This window comes from Scardinius erythrophthalmus (genome assembly GCF_964197995.2).
Source record: "Scardinius erythrophthalmus genome assembly, chromosome: 15".
Lineage (NCBI taxonomy): Eukaryota > Metazoa > Chordata > Actinopteri > Cypriniformes > Leuciscidae > Scardinius > Scardinius erythrophthalmus.
Window position 1 is genome coordinate 13,647,575 of NC_138235.1, and position 15,642 is coordinate 13,663,216.

The 15,642-nt window shown below is 39.0% G+C and overlaps 2 protein-coding genes across 5 annotated transcripts in view; one reads left to right on the plus strand and one right to left on the minus strand.

Annotated features, from left to right (window-relative positions):
* The first annotated feature begins 1,222 nt into the window (after window positions 1-1,222).
* On the plus strand, window positions 1,223-6,548 carry twist3. The gene is made up of 2 exons (XM_081387466.1): window positions 1,223-2,350; window positions 6,061-6,548. Exon 1 carries the CDS (start codon window positions 1,465-1,467, stop codon window positions 2,080-2,082), a length of 618 nt encoding a protein of 205 aa, XP_081243592.1. The 5' UTR covers window positions 1,223-1,464; the 3' UTR covers window positions 2,083-2,350; window positions 6,061-6,548.
* Window positions 6,549-7,883: 1,335 nt separating this feature from the next.
* The window catches only part of hdac7a (histone deacetylase 7a), a 93,161-nt gene continuing 85,402 nt past the window's right edge, over window positions 7,884-15,642 (minus strand). For all 4 annotated transcript variants that reach the window (XM_081387463.1, XM_081387462.1, XM_081387464.1 and 1 more), the window contains exons 22-26: window positions 13,771-13,889; window positions 13,544-13,677; window positions 13,255-13,336; window positions 11,300-11,438; window positions 7,884-10,890 (exon numbers count right to left, since the gene is read on the minus strand). In XM_081387463.1, coding sequence (XP_081243589.1) covers window positions 10,848-10,890; window positions 11,300-11,438; window positions 13,255-13,336; window positions 13,544-13,677; window positions 13,771-13,889 — 517 coding nt within the window. In that variant the 3' untranslated portion in view covers window positions 7,884-10,847. The remainder of the gene's footprint in view (window positions 10,891-11,299; window positions 11,439-13,254; window positions 13,337-13,543; window positions 13,678-13,770; window positions 13,890-15,642) is intronic.

Sequence of the window (15,642 nt, forward strand, 5' to 3'; positions counted from 1 at the left end):
TGATCACTCCTGAAAATGATGCATGATTTTCTTCTCTTCTGCTTCTCATTGCAACCAAAATAAAAATAGCAAGACAACACAAATAGGATACACTTGCATTACTTGGCCACTCAGAAATGCCTTGGTCTTACATTCTGTCCCTTTCTGTCTCTTGAAATCATTGCTGCACCCCTGCAAAACTGTCAGTTTTCTTAATCTGCTAGAAGACATTAAGACATAAGAGAGACTAAAAAATTAGGCCCATTGTTTGTACTTTTAACTGCTGATTAGAGTACTTTTAAAGCTGCCCCTTTAAATCAATTCATTGTGTTTTTGAATTGCATACCATTCGAACAGCATGTTGTTTGGTTCTGAAACCAATTTTAATTTCAGCAGGACTTTGTTAGATTTTGAAATTAACAATCACAATAATGGGACACAATCAAGGCAGGTTTGGTTTAATTTGAATTGACACATTGTTCTTAGTTGTAAAGGTCAAAATAAAGCAAAAAAATTGTGATGTAATAATTTAATTCAGGAATTCGAAATTCACTTTGTCGTCTTGGCCAGTCCTGACTCAAATAAAACCGTATTTAATAGTGTGCTGATATGATGCTACATTATATATAAACACAGATTAGCGATTTAAAGTTCACCATATTTTTTGTATCATGGTTTGACCACCTTTTAAAATGTTACAATGCAACAAAATTATACAGAGATCAAATATGCATAGACAAATAGACACTCAGTGATCTTCAGTTTTCACTCAGCATGTTCAAAATAATGTTCAGTTTACCCCTGAAAACCTCGCCATGCCATAAAGTCAACAGAGAGACAGCATGAAACAGCATGCGAAACAGCAAGCCTGCTTCTCAGCTCCTTCCTATTGTCTGTGTTGGGCTGTGCCGGGGAAAAAGAGGAGGTGTGGAGTGTTGCAGTGGTGGAGGGGGTGTGTATGGACTAAAGGCTTGTTTTGGGGGAAATCTGGAACCAATATGCTTCAGACAATTTCAAGAAAACTCTACAGCAGAGTCTTTGCCACTACCTTAGATCGAGCCCCCCTCCCTATGGCTCTGTCCTCCAATCACGGCACGCGTCGCCTTCCTGTTTCCTTCGAGCGGCTCCACCCCTCAACCAATCCACCTCTCAACCAATCGCTGATCAAAGTAGGTAGGGCTTTTCGAAGACTTACCACTGGCCTTTATAAAAGACCTGACAACCAGATGGTGATTTGAGGTTTCAAGAACTGACCTACAGCTACATGACATACTGCGGAGACAGAGATTTTTACGAGCCCAGATGCATGGCCGTATAATCCGGCACCTTCTTGAGTTGGAAAAAAGCATGCCTTTTGCTTTGATTTGTTTTGCTTTCCCTTGAAATTGCTCTCAGTCAAAGGCAAAAAAAAAAAAAAAACGGGCCGCAAGCAAAGCGAAATAGGAAAGAAGCACGGGATTGACAAGTAAAGGACGACAGACCGTCATGCGAGAGGAACAGACTTGTGGCGACTTTCCCGAGGGTGGGGTCCTACCCAGTGAAGAGGAGCAAGAGCGTCGCCCCAACAAGTGCCCCGTCGTAGTTGCACCCCCGGCTGGTCCTCGGAAGCGACTGACAGGTCCCAAGAAAGAGCCTAGTGGACCCCTAGCACAGGACGACAAAACGCCACTGGAGGGCCCATCTACGCTCGTTCCCTCTGGCCCCAAGCGGCCCAAGAGGAATTCACCTTCGTCCTCATCAAACTCTTCAGCCTCCCTAGTGCCCACCGTGAGCGCGGTGTCACCTGTGCCCGGGCAACCATTCGAGGACCTCCACACACAACGAGTGATCGCTAACGTCCGGGAACGACAGCGCACGCAGTCCCTAAACGACGCTTTCGCCTCGCTGCGGAAGATCATCCCCACGCTGCCTTCAGACAAACTGAGCAAGATTCAGATCCTCAAACTGGCTTCGCGATACATCGACTTTCTCTACCAGGTTCTCCAGAGCGATGAGATGGATGCCAAGCTGGCCAGCTGTAACTACCTGGCCCACGAGAGGCTGAGCTACGCCTTCTCCGTTTGGAGGATGGAGGGTGCTTGGTCCATGTCCGCCACTCACTAGACGCTCATCTGTTCCTAATCCTGCCGACCGACCCTACAGCCCTACGAAACGCCACCTCCAGCCAGCCTCTGAACTCTGAACCTGCATTCTGCCCGAGAGAGAGTGACTCTGATTATTAAACACATTGCTTTCTATCCACCAGCTACGGCTTCAACTTCCCCATCAACAGCCATTTGACTCCTGCCGCCATGACCTGACCCTGCCTAAAGCTGACCTCTGACCTTCCAACACAGATCTTTTCACTTTTCCTCAGAGCGACCCTCTACAGGTATGTCAGACCCCAAGTCTGTAAAATTAAGTGTTATTAATGAAATATGATAGCTGATATGTGCACATGGCTCTGGTTTATGTCCGAGTAGATGATGGACAAGTTAACGCTTTCTCATAAACTAGAAAATGACTTGTTTATTGATTATGGACCTGTTGGGTTTATTTTATTACATGCATCACAAGTGTTTGGTGAAATTAGGGGCTACATTTACCTAACCTTTGTTTATGGTTTATGTGGAATCATGCAGAATCAAACATGCATCCAAAACAGTGAAGTGGCCATTGAAATAATTCTTCAAAGACTACAGTGTCTCAAATGGCACTTATCTGGAAACCCTGTTCCCAGTTACAACAAACCTCCTAAGATATTAATTTTATTAATATAATATAAGTTATCATTTTAAGGGCACTATCACGAAAGGTTTTCTTAAGGGGTTTGTTGTAACTGCCTCATTGCTCACTGAACAGAACGGAGCCTTTTTTTGTGTGTGTGTGGCTGGACCTTTAACCAGCTGGACTGATGCTACTGGTCTAATGAACTGTTTACCAGTTTCAGAATCAAATGTACACTGCAAATTCAGTAGACTGACAGGGGGGAAAATGCACATTTATAAATGCAGAATATGTTCAATACTGCATAATATTTCCAAGTTTTGCGCTAGTTTTGTATCTTGACTGTATAATAGACTGAAAGATCTGCGAACACTAGAAGCAAATTGATTTTTTTTTTTTAGTTTTATGTATTTTTTTACTTTTTACTTGGAAAAGGTTTATGAATCATAACCACAGAAAAAGAAAAAAAACACACAACATAGACAAGACAGGTTACTCTCAAGATTATCGTCTAGAGGACGATTTTTCCAAAATATTGGATATTAATGTTTTTTTTTTCTTCCATATAATAATTCTTTGCACCAATAATCTGTTCTAAAAGTTGTACTCATTTAAAATGAGCTAAATATTTACAATTTCAGATTTGCACGAATAGGTAGTCATTTACAAGACTGAACATTTGTCGATTTGTTTAAATGAAAAGAACGAACAACCAATGATTCAAAACCCAGGTTAATGGTATAAGGGGTTAATAGCTATCTAAAATTAAATGCATTAAAAAAAAAATGTTGTCTCAAGAATCTGTGAGATATTAGCCATTTGAGAATACAGCATGAAAATGAAACTCCTCTTTAAATCCAACATCCTAAAACGTATTGTTTCACCACAACACGTCTGGGCAGAAAAAAACAGATATTATTCTTATTCTTATAGACAATTATATTCTTGTCATTTGATCCATGTTTATTCTAAACTTCCTGATCAGGTGTATAAAATACTTCTCAACACAACAATGATCTCCGGATATTTCGCTGCTCTTACACAGGCCTACTAGCGTAGCCTCTTTTTATGCTTTCATAGTATGCATTGTCTTAACCACCAGTACATTTAAATATACTGCAAGTATATATACTGCAAAAACAACAAATATATATATTTTTATGAAGTTATTGCCTTCATAATTCTGATATAACTAAATTCATGTGTAACTAATTATATGTTAGTAAATAAGTAATAACAATGTAGTTAATATGTAATTAATATAAATGTGTGCTTATTTTCCACCGAGCACATTCCACTGAACCAGTGGTCATGTGTTGTTGTTAAAGATAAAGAAAATCCATTAAAGGAAAAGAAAAGTGAGTGAGCAGGAAGCAGGGAAAGGTGGAGAGGACTCTCCTTTAGCCCACGGGTGTAAATCGCCCTCCCTCTGCCCTTCATAGGATCTTGTATCCAGTGTCGTGCAATCAGAGGCGACCGGGCCTAGACATGCAGGAACCTAATGATTGGAAACAGTTGTGGGGTGTTACGGAGGTGTGTGTCTATCAGTGTGTGTGTGTGTGTGTGTGTATGAGAGATACATCCCATACAACACACACTAATTCAGTTCGTTGATATATATCAGTTTGATGTTAACGTATATGAAGAGGAAGATTTTAGTGAACATATGTGACTTTGTACCAATTTGAGCCACATGATACTATAGATTTTTGGGCACTGATCACAGAGTTTGGAAATATTTTATTTGCATGGCCGTGTAATTTTAGGATGGTGAAATCCCCCTGTAAACCCAACCCGAAACAGAGATATTCTGCAGCAATGTGCCAACAGTTAGCTCTGCCCAGGTCCAGACTAAACCTGTACACATTTATCACATTTTCTGCACTGATGTGGTGTGTGTGTGTGTGTGTGTGTGTGTGTGTGTGTGTGTGTGTGTGTGTGTGTGTGTGTGTGTATGTGTGTGTGTGTGTGTGTGTGTGTGTGGGGGGTGCGCAGAAATCTGTGAAATGGAGCTGAAACAACTCACCGTTATTGGTAGCTGTAATCAAATGAACTCAAATACTTAACAAAAGAAAAGTCAAGGGATGTACAGAACTCACCCCAACAAAAAGGTGACAATTTTGCAGTGTTTTCTGCACTCAAAAAAAAAAAAATATGATCAATGAGTTATGACAATGTGTTTTTTACATTGCTTTATCTCATCAAAATAATTCAAGCAATTTTCAGCTTTTTAGAAGTTATAAGTCAGTTTAATGTAATTTAAGTTGAAATGTCTTAAACATCCAAGTCGATTGAACTCAATTTAAGGCTTTTTTTTTTACAGTGTGTTTTTCTGTGGAGTAGCTCTTACATTACAGCTTTTACATTTTGCTTTTAAATTACCAAAAATTGTATCCTCTAAAAATAAACTTTAAGCTTCCACCTGGAACTATAAAAGGTGCATTAATCAAAACATGGAGCCCTTCTTATAAATTATTATTATTATTTTGATTAAAGTGTGTCCGTCTCATCTTAAGATTAATAATGGGGTCATGCTCTATTAGCTTTAGCCACAATAGACAAACCAAAATCACAAATAACAAAACGATCTTTAAAGATACTTGAAAATCAGCTTTGAACCATTTTTGTGATTCAGGCCAGGCAGTGATCATAATCTCAATCACTAAAATTGCTTCTTCAAGTATTAAAATTTAATTTGCATTGTTTTTTTGTTTTTGTTTTAAGTCATCCAATCTTGATTGTCCGATTTGTGGAAAAATATCTGTGTTGTTAATGGAAAAATTGTAACTATGACTCTTTGTCAGGACTTATTTTTGGTTGTGGTTTACTTGGACTTGTCATATTCAGCACATGCTGTATTACTTCAGCAATGTCCTTCATTTATATGAGATGAGTCAACATGTTTGCCGGTGCTCATGGGAATGAGTCCTTCGCTTCAGGCTGTGATGACGAGCAGATTCCAGCAAACCGATTGGGCAATTTAAAATAAAGCTGTTTATGAAGTAATCCAGTTGCACCAATCCAAACAGTAAATTCCTTTAAAACTCCTAAATGTGTTATCCCACCAATGTTGGACTTTCTATTGTGTTCGTTTTCAAATGTACTATTTTACGTTTAAAATACTAAAATAGAAAGTCTCTAAATTAATTAAGATGACAAAAACTGCATTCATAATAATAATCAAAGTATAAGATAAGCAAAATGTTAAATAATTTTAAATGGAGTATATAGCACCATACATGCATGCAAATAACTATATTCTTGCAAACAATTCATTTACAATGGGTCTTCTGTGACATATAAAAAATTTAAATGTATTATTTTGATTATAAAGTACATTTCTGACATCTTCTCCTCTTCTGTCTGTCTCAACAGTACCCCACTATCCCAGAGGACATCATGCTTCAACATCAAGCCAACAATCTTTCCCTTCTCCCAATGAAGCAATACAACAAAATGCGGAAAACGACCCTCAAGAGGAACAGACACCAGCGGTGGTCCGGTGACCAAACGCACATCTAAACCGAGACTGTATCAAACTCTGGAAACGACTCTGATTCAGTGGCAGAGTGCTGATCTGAGATCAGTATGTATGGACGCACAGAGGCAGACATTGACTGTCATAAGGACTCTACATGTATAGCTAACCTTAGCCTGACGGAAAAATGCTACGTAGACTCACTATATTCTCTGATATACAGATCCGATCATTTCAGAGTTGTTGCGCTTGTCGTTTATGCTGTATATTAGCCAACATTATTGCTTTTGTGACAGTGTAACAATTTTGTCATGGTATATATACCACATTTGTCTAAATGGTTGTTACGCATTTAAAAAAAAAATAAAGCTGTAAGATTAATTCTACAATTTGACGACTTGGTGAATAGCAAATGCATAAAAGTAAGTTATCTGACAGTTACTTTATGAGTATGATATTCAGCACAATAAAAACTGTCAAAAACTGTTTTGAAGAATTGTGATCCGGGGGGAAAAAACCCTGAGAAAGTTTTAAGCGACAGATGGTGATGTTCTGCTAGTACGATTTCTTTAGGATCCAGCCAGACAGACACTGCTAATTACTTAATTAGAATAAAACGCTGGCTAAACATGGTCTGCACATAAACTTGGCATTATCCTTTTTAGTTTGAGGCTTCAATGAATATATGTCTGGTTGGCAAGAAATAAGACAGAGCGCCTCACCACAAAAGTGCCATGTTCTGCTGTTTACTATGTGTAAATTAGGTAAGGCAATTACAAGATGTATGTTTGAAGATCACTGCAAAACACACTGCCACAGTGGCCCAAACTAAAGCAGAAGCCCAAATGAGTGACAATAGAAGGAACCAGTGACCGGATGAACAGCTGACGATCCAGTGGCTTTCACATTTCTTTGGTGCAATATGCAATACTGGTTCATTCGTTTATCAAAATTCATCACGGCAACAGTTAATATTAAAAGACTAAAAAAATTATAATATGGCATCTCCTTTAAATAGTGTAAGAGGATTTCAGTGTAAGTTTTGTTATTTTTTGGATGACTAAATTACCAAATTACCAATTTTACATTAGTAACAAAAGCCGTATTTTGGTGGAGAATGCGGGCATTATCGTTACCATAGTATATTTTTGTAATGGCAATGCTATGCTGAAATAACTAAAAGATAAAGCTGTAGATCTGAGTGAGTTTTTGACAAATAATAGAAAACACGTGACACATTTGATTCATTTCATATATAGTGTAAGAAGTTTTTTGTTTTTTTTTGGATGACCAAATTAAATTTTTAAGTACAATCAACTAAGTAGTTTCAGCTTAAACTGACTTAAATAAATTAGTTGAATCTTGTATAACTTATTTTGATGAGTTAAAGCAATGTAAAAACATATTTTGTCATAACCTATTGATCATATATATATATTTTTTTTTTTACAGTGTAGTAACAACATTTGTTTTTTGGTAGAGAATGCAGGTATTGTAGTTACCATAGTATATTTTTGTAATGGCAATGCAACGCTCAAATAATAAAAAGATCAAGTTGTAGATCTGAGTGAATTTTTGACAAATAATAGAAAACAGATGGATGTCCACATGTGACACATTTGATTCATTTCATTCAGTTCACTGGTATTTGATGTTCAGAGCACCAGAATGAACAAATAAAAAATGACAAAGCCGAACGAAATTCAGGCAAACAAAAAAAAATGCTTTCATTTTAATTAGGAAGATAGAAACAGTACAAAATAGACATTCTTTTCTATACACAGAGAAATAAAAGAAGTCGGAAATTAACAAGGGAATCGTTAAGCACAGGAAGATTCGAAAACATCATTTCTGTTATACTTTGTTAAACAGATCCAGTTAGTGGGGTCGACAGGTGAAGTACTTCAAGGCACATGGGTGAAGTCTCTCTGGTGGTAACTATTTACATTTACAACGAGGCGAAGGGAAATAAATGAGAGAGGAATTAAGACGGCGCTGGTTTGCTTTTACAGGAGCGAAGACAACAGCACACGCTCTCCATCTTAGGGTTCAAAGAGACGAGAGAATACAAACACTTTGAGAGGTATATCGAAACAGTAAAAATGCACAAAGCTATTGTAAAAATGCACCACTGGAATATAACTGTATATAAGACGCATAGCAGTGTCCGAACTGCAAGGGAATGTCAAGATCTGTTTGTATTCGCGGTCCGAACGGCCCGGCGAAACTGTCTCTAAGTGCGTGCTGTCGAATTTAGTCGCTAACCAAGGCGATTTCTGGTTTTTATCAAACGTTGAAGGTGAACAGGTACGTTTTGTTGATGGTGAAATGCAAGTGCACCGTTTGAAGTACTATAAATACGCAGCAAGATCGCCGCTAGTTTAGAGATTAGCTATGACTTCATTAATGGGCGAACGCTCTATTTTACAACAGTCTTCATGGGGGTCTGATGGGCAAAGGCTACCCAGGGTCTTCATGAAAACAGCCATATGAACATAAAACATCGATAAATGGGAGGATGGTGCTATATACATGGAATCATACAAGCGCATAACTATCCACAGTGGTTTGGTACAAGGCAAAAGAGGGAGGGAGTAAAGACTCATTGGTCGGGCAGGTGCGGCTGCAGCATTACGGAAATCTGTGTAGGAATGCCTCAATTTTATTACACAATAACAGCAATTTGTCAGGTCACGATTGTTTCTTGTAGTGAACGCAAGAAAGCATGTTAACGCTGTATTTTGGTTGTAAATACAGAGGTAAATGGTTGTGCAGACTCAAAAAAAAGATAAGATTTGGTCATTGTCATCCAAGTCATGCTGAATAACAAATCCGGAACAAATCCGACACTTGAAATCAAGTCGTAGGGGCGTTCATCAACCCAAAAGCACAACGCAAAAGTCAAACAAGCACCATGAACTGTCCTGCCAGTCCCGATAGCCGACCATCCAGACTTTAACCGTGAGATATTGATACAGCATGTGGATGATAACTTCCAGCGCATTATTCTCGGTGGGTTTGACCCGGTAGGATTACGCAGCCGGCAATATTTTGGGCTAAACGTTTGTTTAAGTGATAAACAGAATGTGCTGATGGAGCGGCACAGCATTCGAAGAGTCTGTCCGTTTCGGTCAGCGCTTGGCGTGATGTTAATTTTGGTTCATTGAAGATGGCGTAAATGTGAATCCCAGCGGCTGAGAGACATATTTAATATCACTATAAAGTTCATCCACACAACTGGTGTGAATTAAACATCTATGTGCAGGCTGTGGAAAACACAACGCCATCCAAAAACAATGCATCCCTCGTAAAAAAAAAAAAAAGTGCACAGCAATGAAGGAAAATCATTAAATGCACAGAAACCTTTGAAACGTCTCCTCCACAGGTTAAAAGGCTGGATATTCCCCTTGTCCGAAACAACAAAGATCAATGAAAAACACAGAGGATTGATTTAAACGTTAAAGTGGCTTCGAGAGCCCATTCAATTGTCGTTTTGCGTTTTTGCTTGTGGTCAATTGAGGTTTGGTTGTAAATACAGAACAGACTAAATATATGACTGATAGATACACATGGACACACACATATAAAAATCATACTCATATTAGTTTGGTCTAAAGAGAGACTGATCTACTTTGCGTTATAGTTAGTCTAGGGAAAGTGTAAGCACTTCCTGTGTCCACGATATTAAATGTACAGTGGTCATATGGATGCGACGTGTGCTTGCGTGCACAGAAATATGGACATATATGTGTGTGTTTTGGGTGGGTGTGTGTGTATGTGTGCAATACACTTGCTAATAGCTGGTTTGTCCCTCTGGCCTTTAAAAACATGAGGCGTAACATTAAATCAGATGCACAGAATCAGTACAAAGAAGTATCTTGAAGTTTTCAAGTGTACAGCCTTCATGCTGGGAATGCAGGTAGAATGTAACTGAACTTGACAAGAATGCAACTGTTTTTTTTGCTTCACTTTTAAAAGAATGTTAAGCGTAAAACTAGATACAGAATTAGATCTTTCTTTTCCCAGAGGTTTGGAAAATTTCACGGTTCACATTATGGAATGCACAGTGCAAAAAAAAAAAAAATACGATTTATAAAACCCACAGTTGTCGAGATCGTTATTTCTTCTTCTTCTTCTTTAGTGGTTAAATTGGTTAATAGTAATGACATCATAGAGTGGAGCCACTTTGCGGTTGCCAGGTGCAAGGAAACCCCTTATTTTCTCTCAGCACTTCAATAGTTCGCTTGTCAGGGGTGGTGAAGTGGGCTGCCTTTAAAAAAAAAGGTTAAATAATCCTCAACCGTTCCCACAAATCTGGTTTCACATCTCCAGCTAAAGTAAATAGTCTCTTTTGAGGCACCAGAGGTGAATATTTGCGAGTTCTCGAGCGCGTCCTTTTAGTGAATGTTAAAAACACACTAACGCACGAAGAGGCCTCATGCGTTCTAGTGTGAATGTTTGCATGGTTCTTGAATGGAGACGATGAAGTGGATCCCAGAGTCCCAGCCGAACTGTAGCTGTGTTGTTAGCTTAGCCGCGCTGCGCTGGTGGTCAGTCTTGGGGGAGGGGCCATGATGAGGAAGCCACGCCCCCTGAGGCACTGCTGGTCTGAGGCACGGCTCGTTCACGTGATGTGGAGCGCCATTTGGTACTGGACAGTTTTTCAGACGAGTAAAGACCTGGTTTAAAGGGAGTCGTCGTCGTGCTCCATGGGTTCGTCATCAAGGCTGTAAAAAATTAGGTCTATGTTTAGCATCAAACAATTGCCATATGGTTGTTATGCCTAAGAATGCGTCAAAAGCATAATTTCCTACAGCAGTGAAGCCCACAAGATGGGAATTGGGCACCTATGAAAACATTAGCGTGAATTAGTGTGGATTACAGATTTGCCTCTTTCTGCAAAAACAAAATCCTGTCGGACAATTTGGCTGAATTTTTTTGGTGAGTAAACTCAGTTGTAGAATGTGTTGTAAATCCCTATGCTATTTTAGAAGTATTTATATACTATTGTAGTTTTTATTAATATTTTGACTGAGCTTATATATATATTATTGTGTACAGAAGAGGATTGAGCACTATAGAGGAATGACAAATTGTATTAATCACATTTAGCAAAATGTCTTCATCATGACGCACCTTTTGCTGGTCAAGACCCCCACAGAGAGGGACGCCATCGCATTGACGGTGTCCGTTTCCTCACAGTCTTTCCTCTGGGCACCCAGAAACGACATACCCACTGTGCTCGACAACGGCTTGAGTGACGACCAATACTGGCCTGAGACAGAGGAAGAGACTTCACTGTTAACAGACAGGACTACAGGCACACTGGCAGCAAACAATTAAAGCAATAGTTCACTCAGAAATATCATTTCGGCCATTATTTACTCTTCCTCATGTCATTCCAAACCTGTATGACTTTCTTTACCAAGTGAATCACAAAAAAGATCTTTTGCAGAATGTCAAAGCTGCTCATTTCCATAAAATGAGAGTACTCCAGAAAGTACAAAAAAAAAATAACTGTGAAATAGTACACACAACGTGTTCTTTAAGTGAAGAAAAGACTGGAATTTAAAGGGATAGTTCACCCAAACATTAAAATGCTGTCATCATTTACTCACACTCATTTCGTTCCAAACATATAAGACTTTTTGTTCATCTTCAAAACACAGATGAAGATATTTGAATGAAACCTGAGAGATTTCTGTCTCTCCACTGAAAGGCCATGCAACCAAAACTTTGATGATTTAATTTAAGGCTTTTAATCACATAGAAACGTTAATAAACACTCATATATAGAGCACATCAAATATAGTAAACAGAAGTTCAAAGATGCTTGCTTGAGTTGCAGGTTTGTTCTTGCGCATCAAGCAAGTACAGTTGAGCTTCTGTGACATTAGAGAACTATAGTAGGGGGAAAGATAACGACCAATTTTTTGGTCGGTTCCTCAAACAAAGATATTGTATGACCTCAGAATATACACTACCTATAGACATCTTCAACCGTACAGATTACTGTACTAATTACTCCCTCTAAAAAGTACTGCATTATTTTCCAAATCCCTAATCAATCTCGACCAGTTGAACAAAACAAGGATAGACATGAAACGACTCTTTTAATTATTCTAAATAAATAATTTGCATAAATTATTCTTGAATTGACCAAAGTATTCAAAGGGAGAAGGTTACATTAAAAACCGATATTTTAACGTGATGTTTAATCTAGGGCTGTGAAACGATTAATCGCATCCAAAATAATAGTTTGTGTTCACATAATATATGTGTGTGTACTGTGTATAATTTTTTAGTATATATAAATACACACACATGCATGTATATGTTTAAGAAATATTTGCTTAAATATACTGTATATATACATATAATTTGTATTATATATAAATATAAATATTTTATATATAACACATTTTTCTTAAATATATACATGCATGTGTGTGTTTTTATATACACTAAATAATTATGCACAGTACACACACATATATTATGTGAACACCAACTATTATTTTGGATGCGATTAATCGTTTCACAGCCCTAAAACCACTATTGTTTACATATAATTGTTCTATAGTCAAATGCAATTTAATTACATCTGTAATTAAATCACAGAAGAATCCATTACTTTAACTTAATTACTTTTCCTTTAAAAAAAGTCAAGTAATTAATTACTTAGTACACCCAATACTGATACTACATTTAAAATAATGTTGGTGTGTTTTTTTGTCCTTATCGGAGCTGGACTGTCTGAATCACAGTACACTTTCTTGCCCAGACATTCTGCAAAAGTTTTCCATTGTGTTGAACTGGAGAAAGTCTAGAAAATGTGAATGACAACAGACTGTTGACTGCAGGCAGATAATGGCAATAGCGCGTAGAAAGCGTGAGAGAGGTAGTGTACGCCACGTAGTGCGTCCCATACCGTTGTTTTTATTGGAATATTTTGGCAGAGCAGGAACCATGTGGTGAAACAACGCTGATCATGATTATAATTAATTACGAAGAATTAAACAAATGTGTGCTACCAGGAAGCCAGTGCATTTCAGTATAATTAGAGGCAGACCGGGACGAGAGACACTCACTCTGTATCTGCAGGACTCTCTGCAGTGAAAGCACTCCGTTGGCATTGGGCGTCTGCAGTAGAGTCGACTCAGGAAGAGAATCCTAACAGAAAACCAGATGAAAAACTGTGTTTTTGTTTTTCCTTTAAAACAAAGATCACGTCATACAAGACTTTGCCAGAAAAGTCATGTTAACACCCTTACATAACAAGATTCCTCAGTATTTGTTAACGGCAATGCCATAACAGGGTTATTAAGGAATAATAAATGTGTTATAAAGTATTTGGCCGGAGAATGCATGAAATCTGACCTCCAGGCCCAGCAGGGCGCTGACACAAGCCTCAGACGCATCGCATATGGCCGTGAGGTCGTGACCTCCCTCTAATGCTAGAACCACGCGTCCTCCTGCTAACGTCATCAGCTGCCGAGTCAAAATCCCAAAACCTGCGGAGAGACAATAACAGCGTTACCGTCACAGTCCAAACACAAGGACATTAAAGGGATAAGGATAATATATCAAGGACAGAAATTTCCTACATTTCGCAGTGACTTTGTATCCTCCTAAAGGAGCGGGATGTCCTTCTGCGGCATCAAACCCTGAAGAGACCAACACCACGTCTGGGGAAAACTCCTGAGCAATGGGCATCACCACCGTCCTAAACATCAGAACAACACACAGACATTGATCAGTTAATATCATATCAGTGATCTGCATTAGAGTCTTTATGCGAGGACAATTTCAAACCGTAAAATGGTTAGTTCATCATTCACTCCAACTGGTGTCACTCCAAACCCAAACGACTATCCGTCTTCAGTGAAATATAAGTTATTATTAACGTATAATCTTCTCCTGTTCACCTTAACTTGAAACCTTAACTTGACTGCTTTTGTGAACCTGGATCAACCGATTCATTTAAAGATCCAACGCAAAAGAATGATTTGTTTGTTCTTCACTCTTGAAGTCTCATGAACATGGCAACGAAAGTCAGGGCAGATGTCGAGATTGTCAGTGAATAACAAATTAAATTTCCGTTCATGGCTTCAGAAGACTTGGAATATAGAGAGTAGTGCTTTTATGATACTTTTATGACGCGTTTGGATCTTACTTGGAGCTTGAAAGCTTCCGTGGCCATTCATTGTAGTTACGTGGAAGAGCAACCAACTACATTCTTCAAAACATCTCCTTTTTCGTTGCACGAAAGAAAGTCACGGGGAGAGTGAATTCATGAGCATTTTCATTTTTTTGGGGTGAAGTATTCCTTTGAGGGGTCTTCTGAGGCAAGACAAATATAATATTTTTAATGAAACGCTGGCAATATGAATATAACAAAGACACGAATGCTCAATATATAGTTACATTTATTATTAATAATGAGCAGAATTTTATTCTTATTTATTTATTCTTTTGGGTGTATTTGTCAGTTCTGATCAAAGCCTTCACGGAAATATGTTTCACATGAGAAACTATTTGCCCAAAAGACTGAAAAGAAGAAAAAAACTCCAGTGGCGTTCCTGTTATAGTTGACAAATTCTACAAAAGAATTGAGCTGGCCGAAGCACAGCGTGACAATCCCAATGACTAAAGTGTTTGAATTAGGTTTTGTTAATAACCGCCTCGCTCTCTCTTCCTTCCTCGTTTTCCTCGTCTCCCTCTTTCTTGCGCTCGGAGGACGCCAGCCCTGCCAGCGATTTCGCCTCTTGAGCGCATCACCGGCGAGTTCAAAGCGACCGTCGCTGCATCTGGTTCCCATTTGAAGCTTGTCGTTCTCCTCACGTCACTGACAGCCCGGCATCTGGGAGCCATTTGCCTTAATTACCCAGGATCCTCCACTACTCCCCCCCCTCTCCGCCTACCCTCACCGTTGTTACCAACTCCGCCTCCCCTCTAGACCAATAAAACTACCCACGCTCCCCTGTGTGGAGAGGAACAATTTTAGTTTGGGTGGAGGAGAGAGAGAGAGAGAGAGAGAGAGAGAGAGAGAGAGAGAGAGAGAGAGAGAGAGAGAGAGAGAGAGAGAGAGAGAGAGAGAGCACAGCATTCATTAAAGACCAATAAAAGGACGAGAAAGAGTGTACAAGACACAGGAAGTCAAGGAGAGACGGGCTGGTTAGAGGCATAGCATTCAGTCCTGAAGATCTTAAAGGTCTTTTTAGACGCCCACCCACTTTCACGCAGGGATCCTGGTTAGCCTGTGGTTAGCAATGCCTTCCTGGACCAAAACCAAAAACCTGAAGCAGGCTTCCTTCAAAAATGCTAAAAAACTTTTAATAAAACCACCCACCGGCGGCAATTAAGTTGCATGTGGAAGTGGCCAAGCTTGAGTTTGATCCCAACGCAATGAAAAAGCTGGGAATCATTTGAAGGCCTGCAAGTGTTTCAGACTACAATAAACACCTTGACTGATACAG

Excerpts from the sequence above, each read along its gene's own strand:
- twist3 (XM_081387466.1), top strand. The coding sequence starts at position 1,465 with ATGCGAGAGGAACAGACTTGTGGCGACTTTCCCGAGGGTGGGGTCCTA.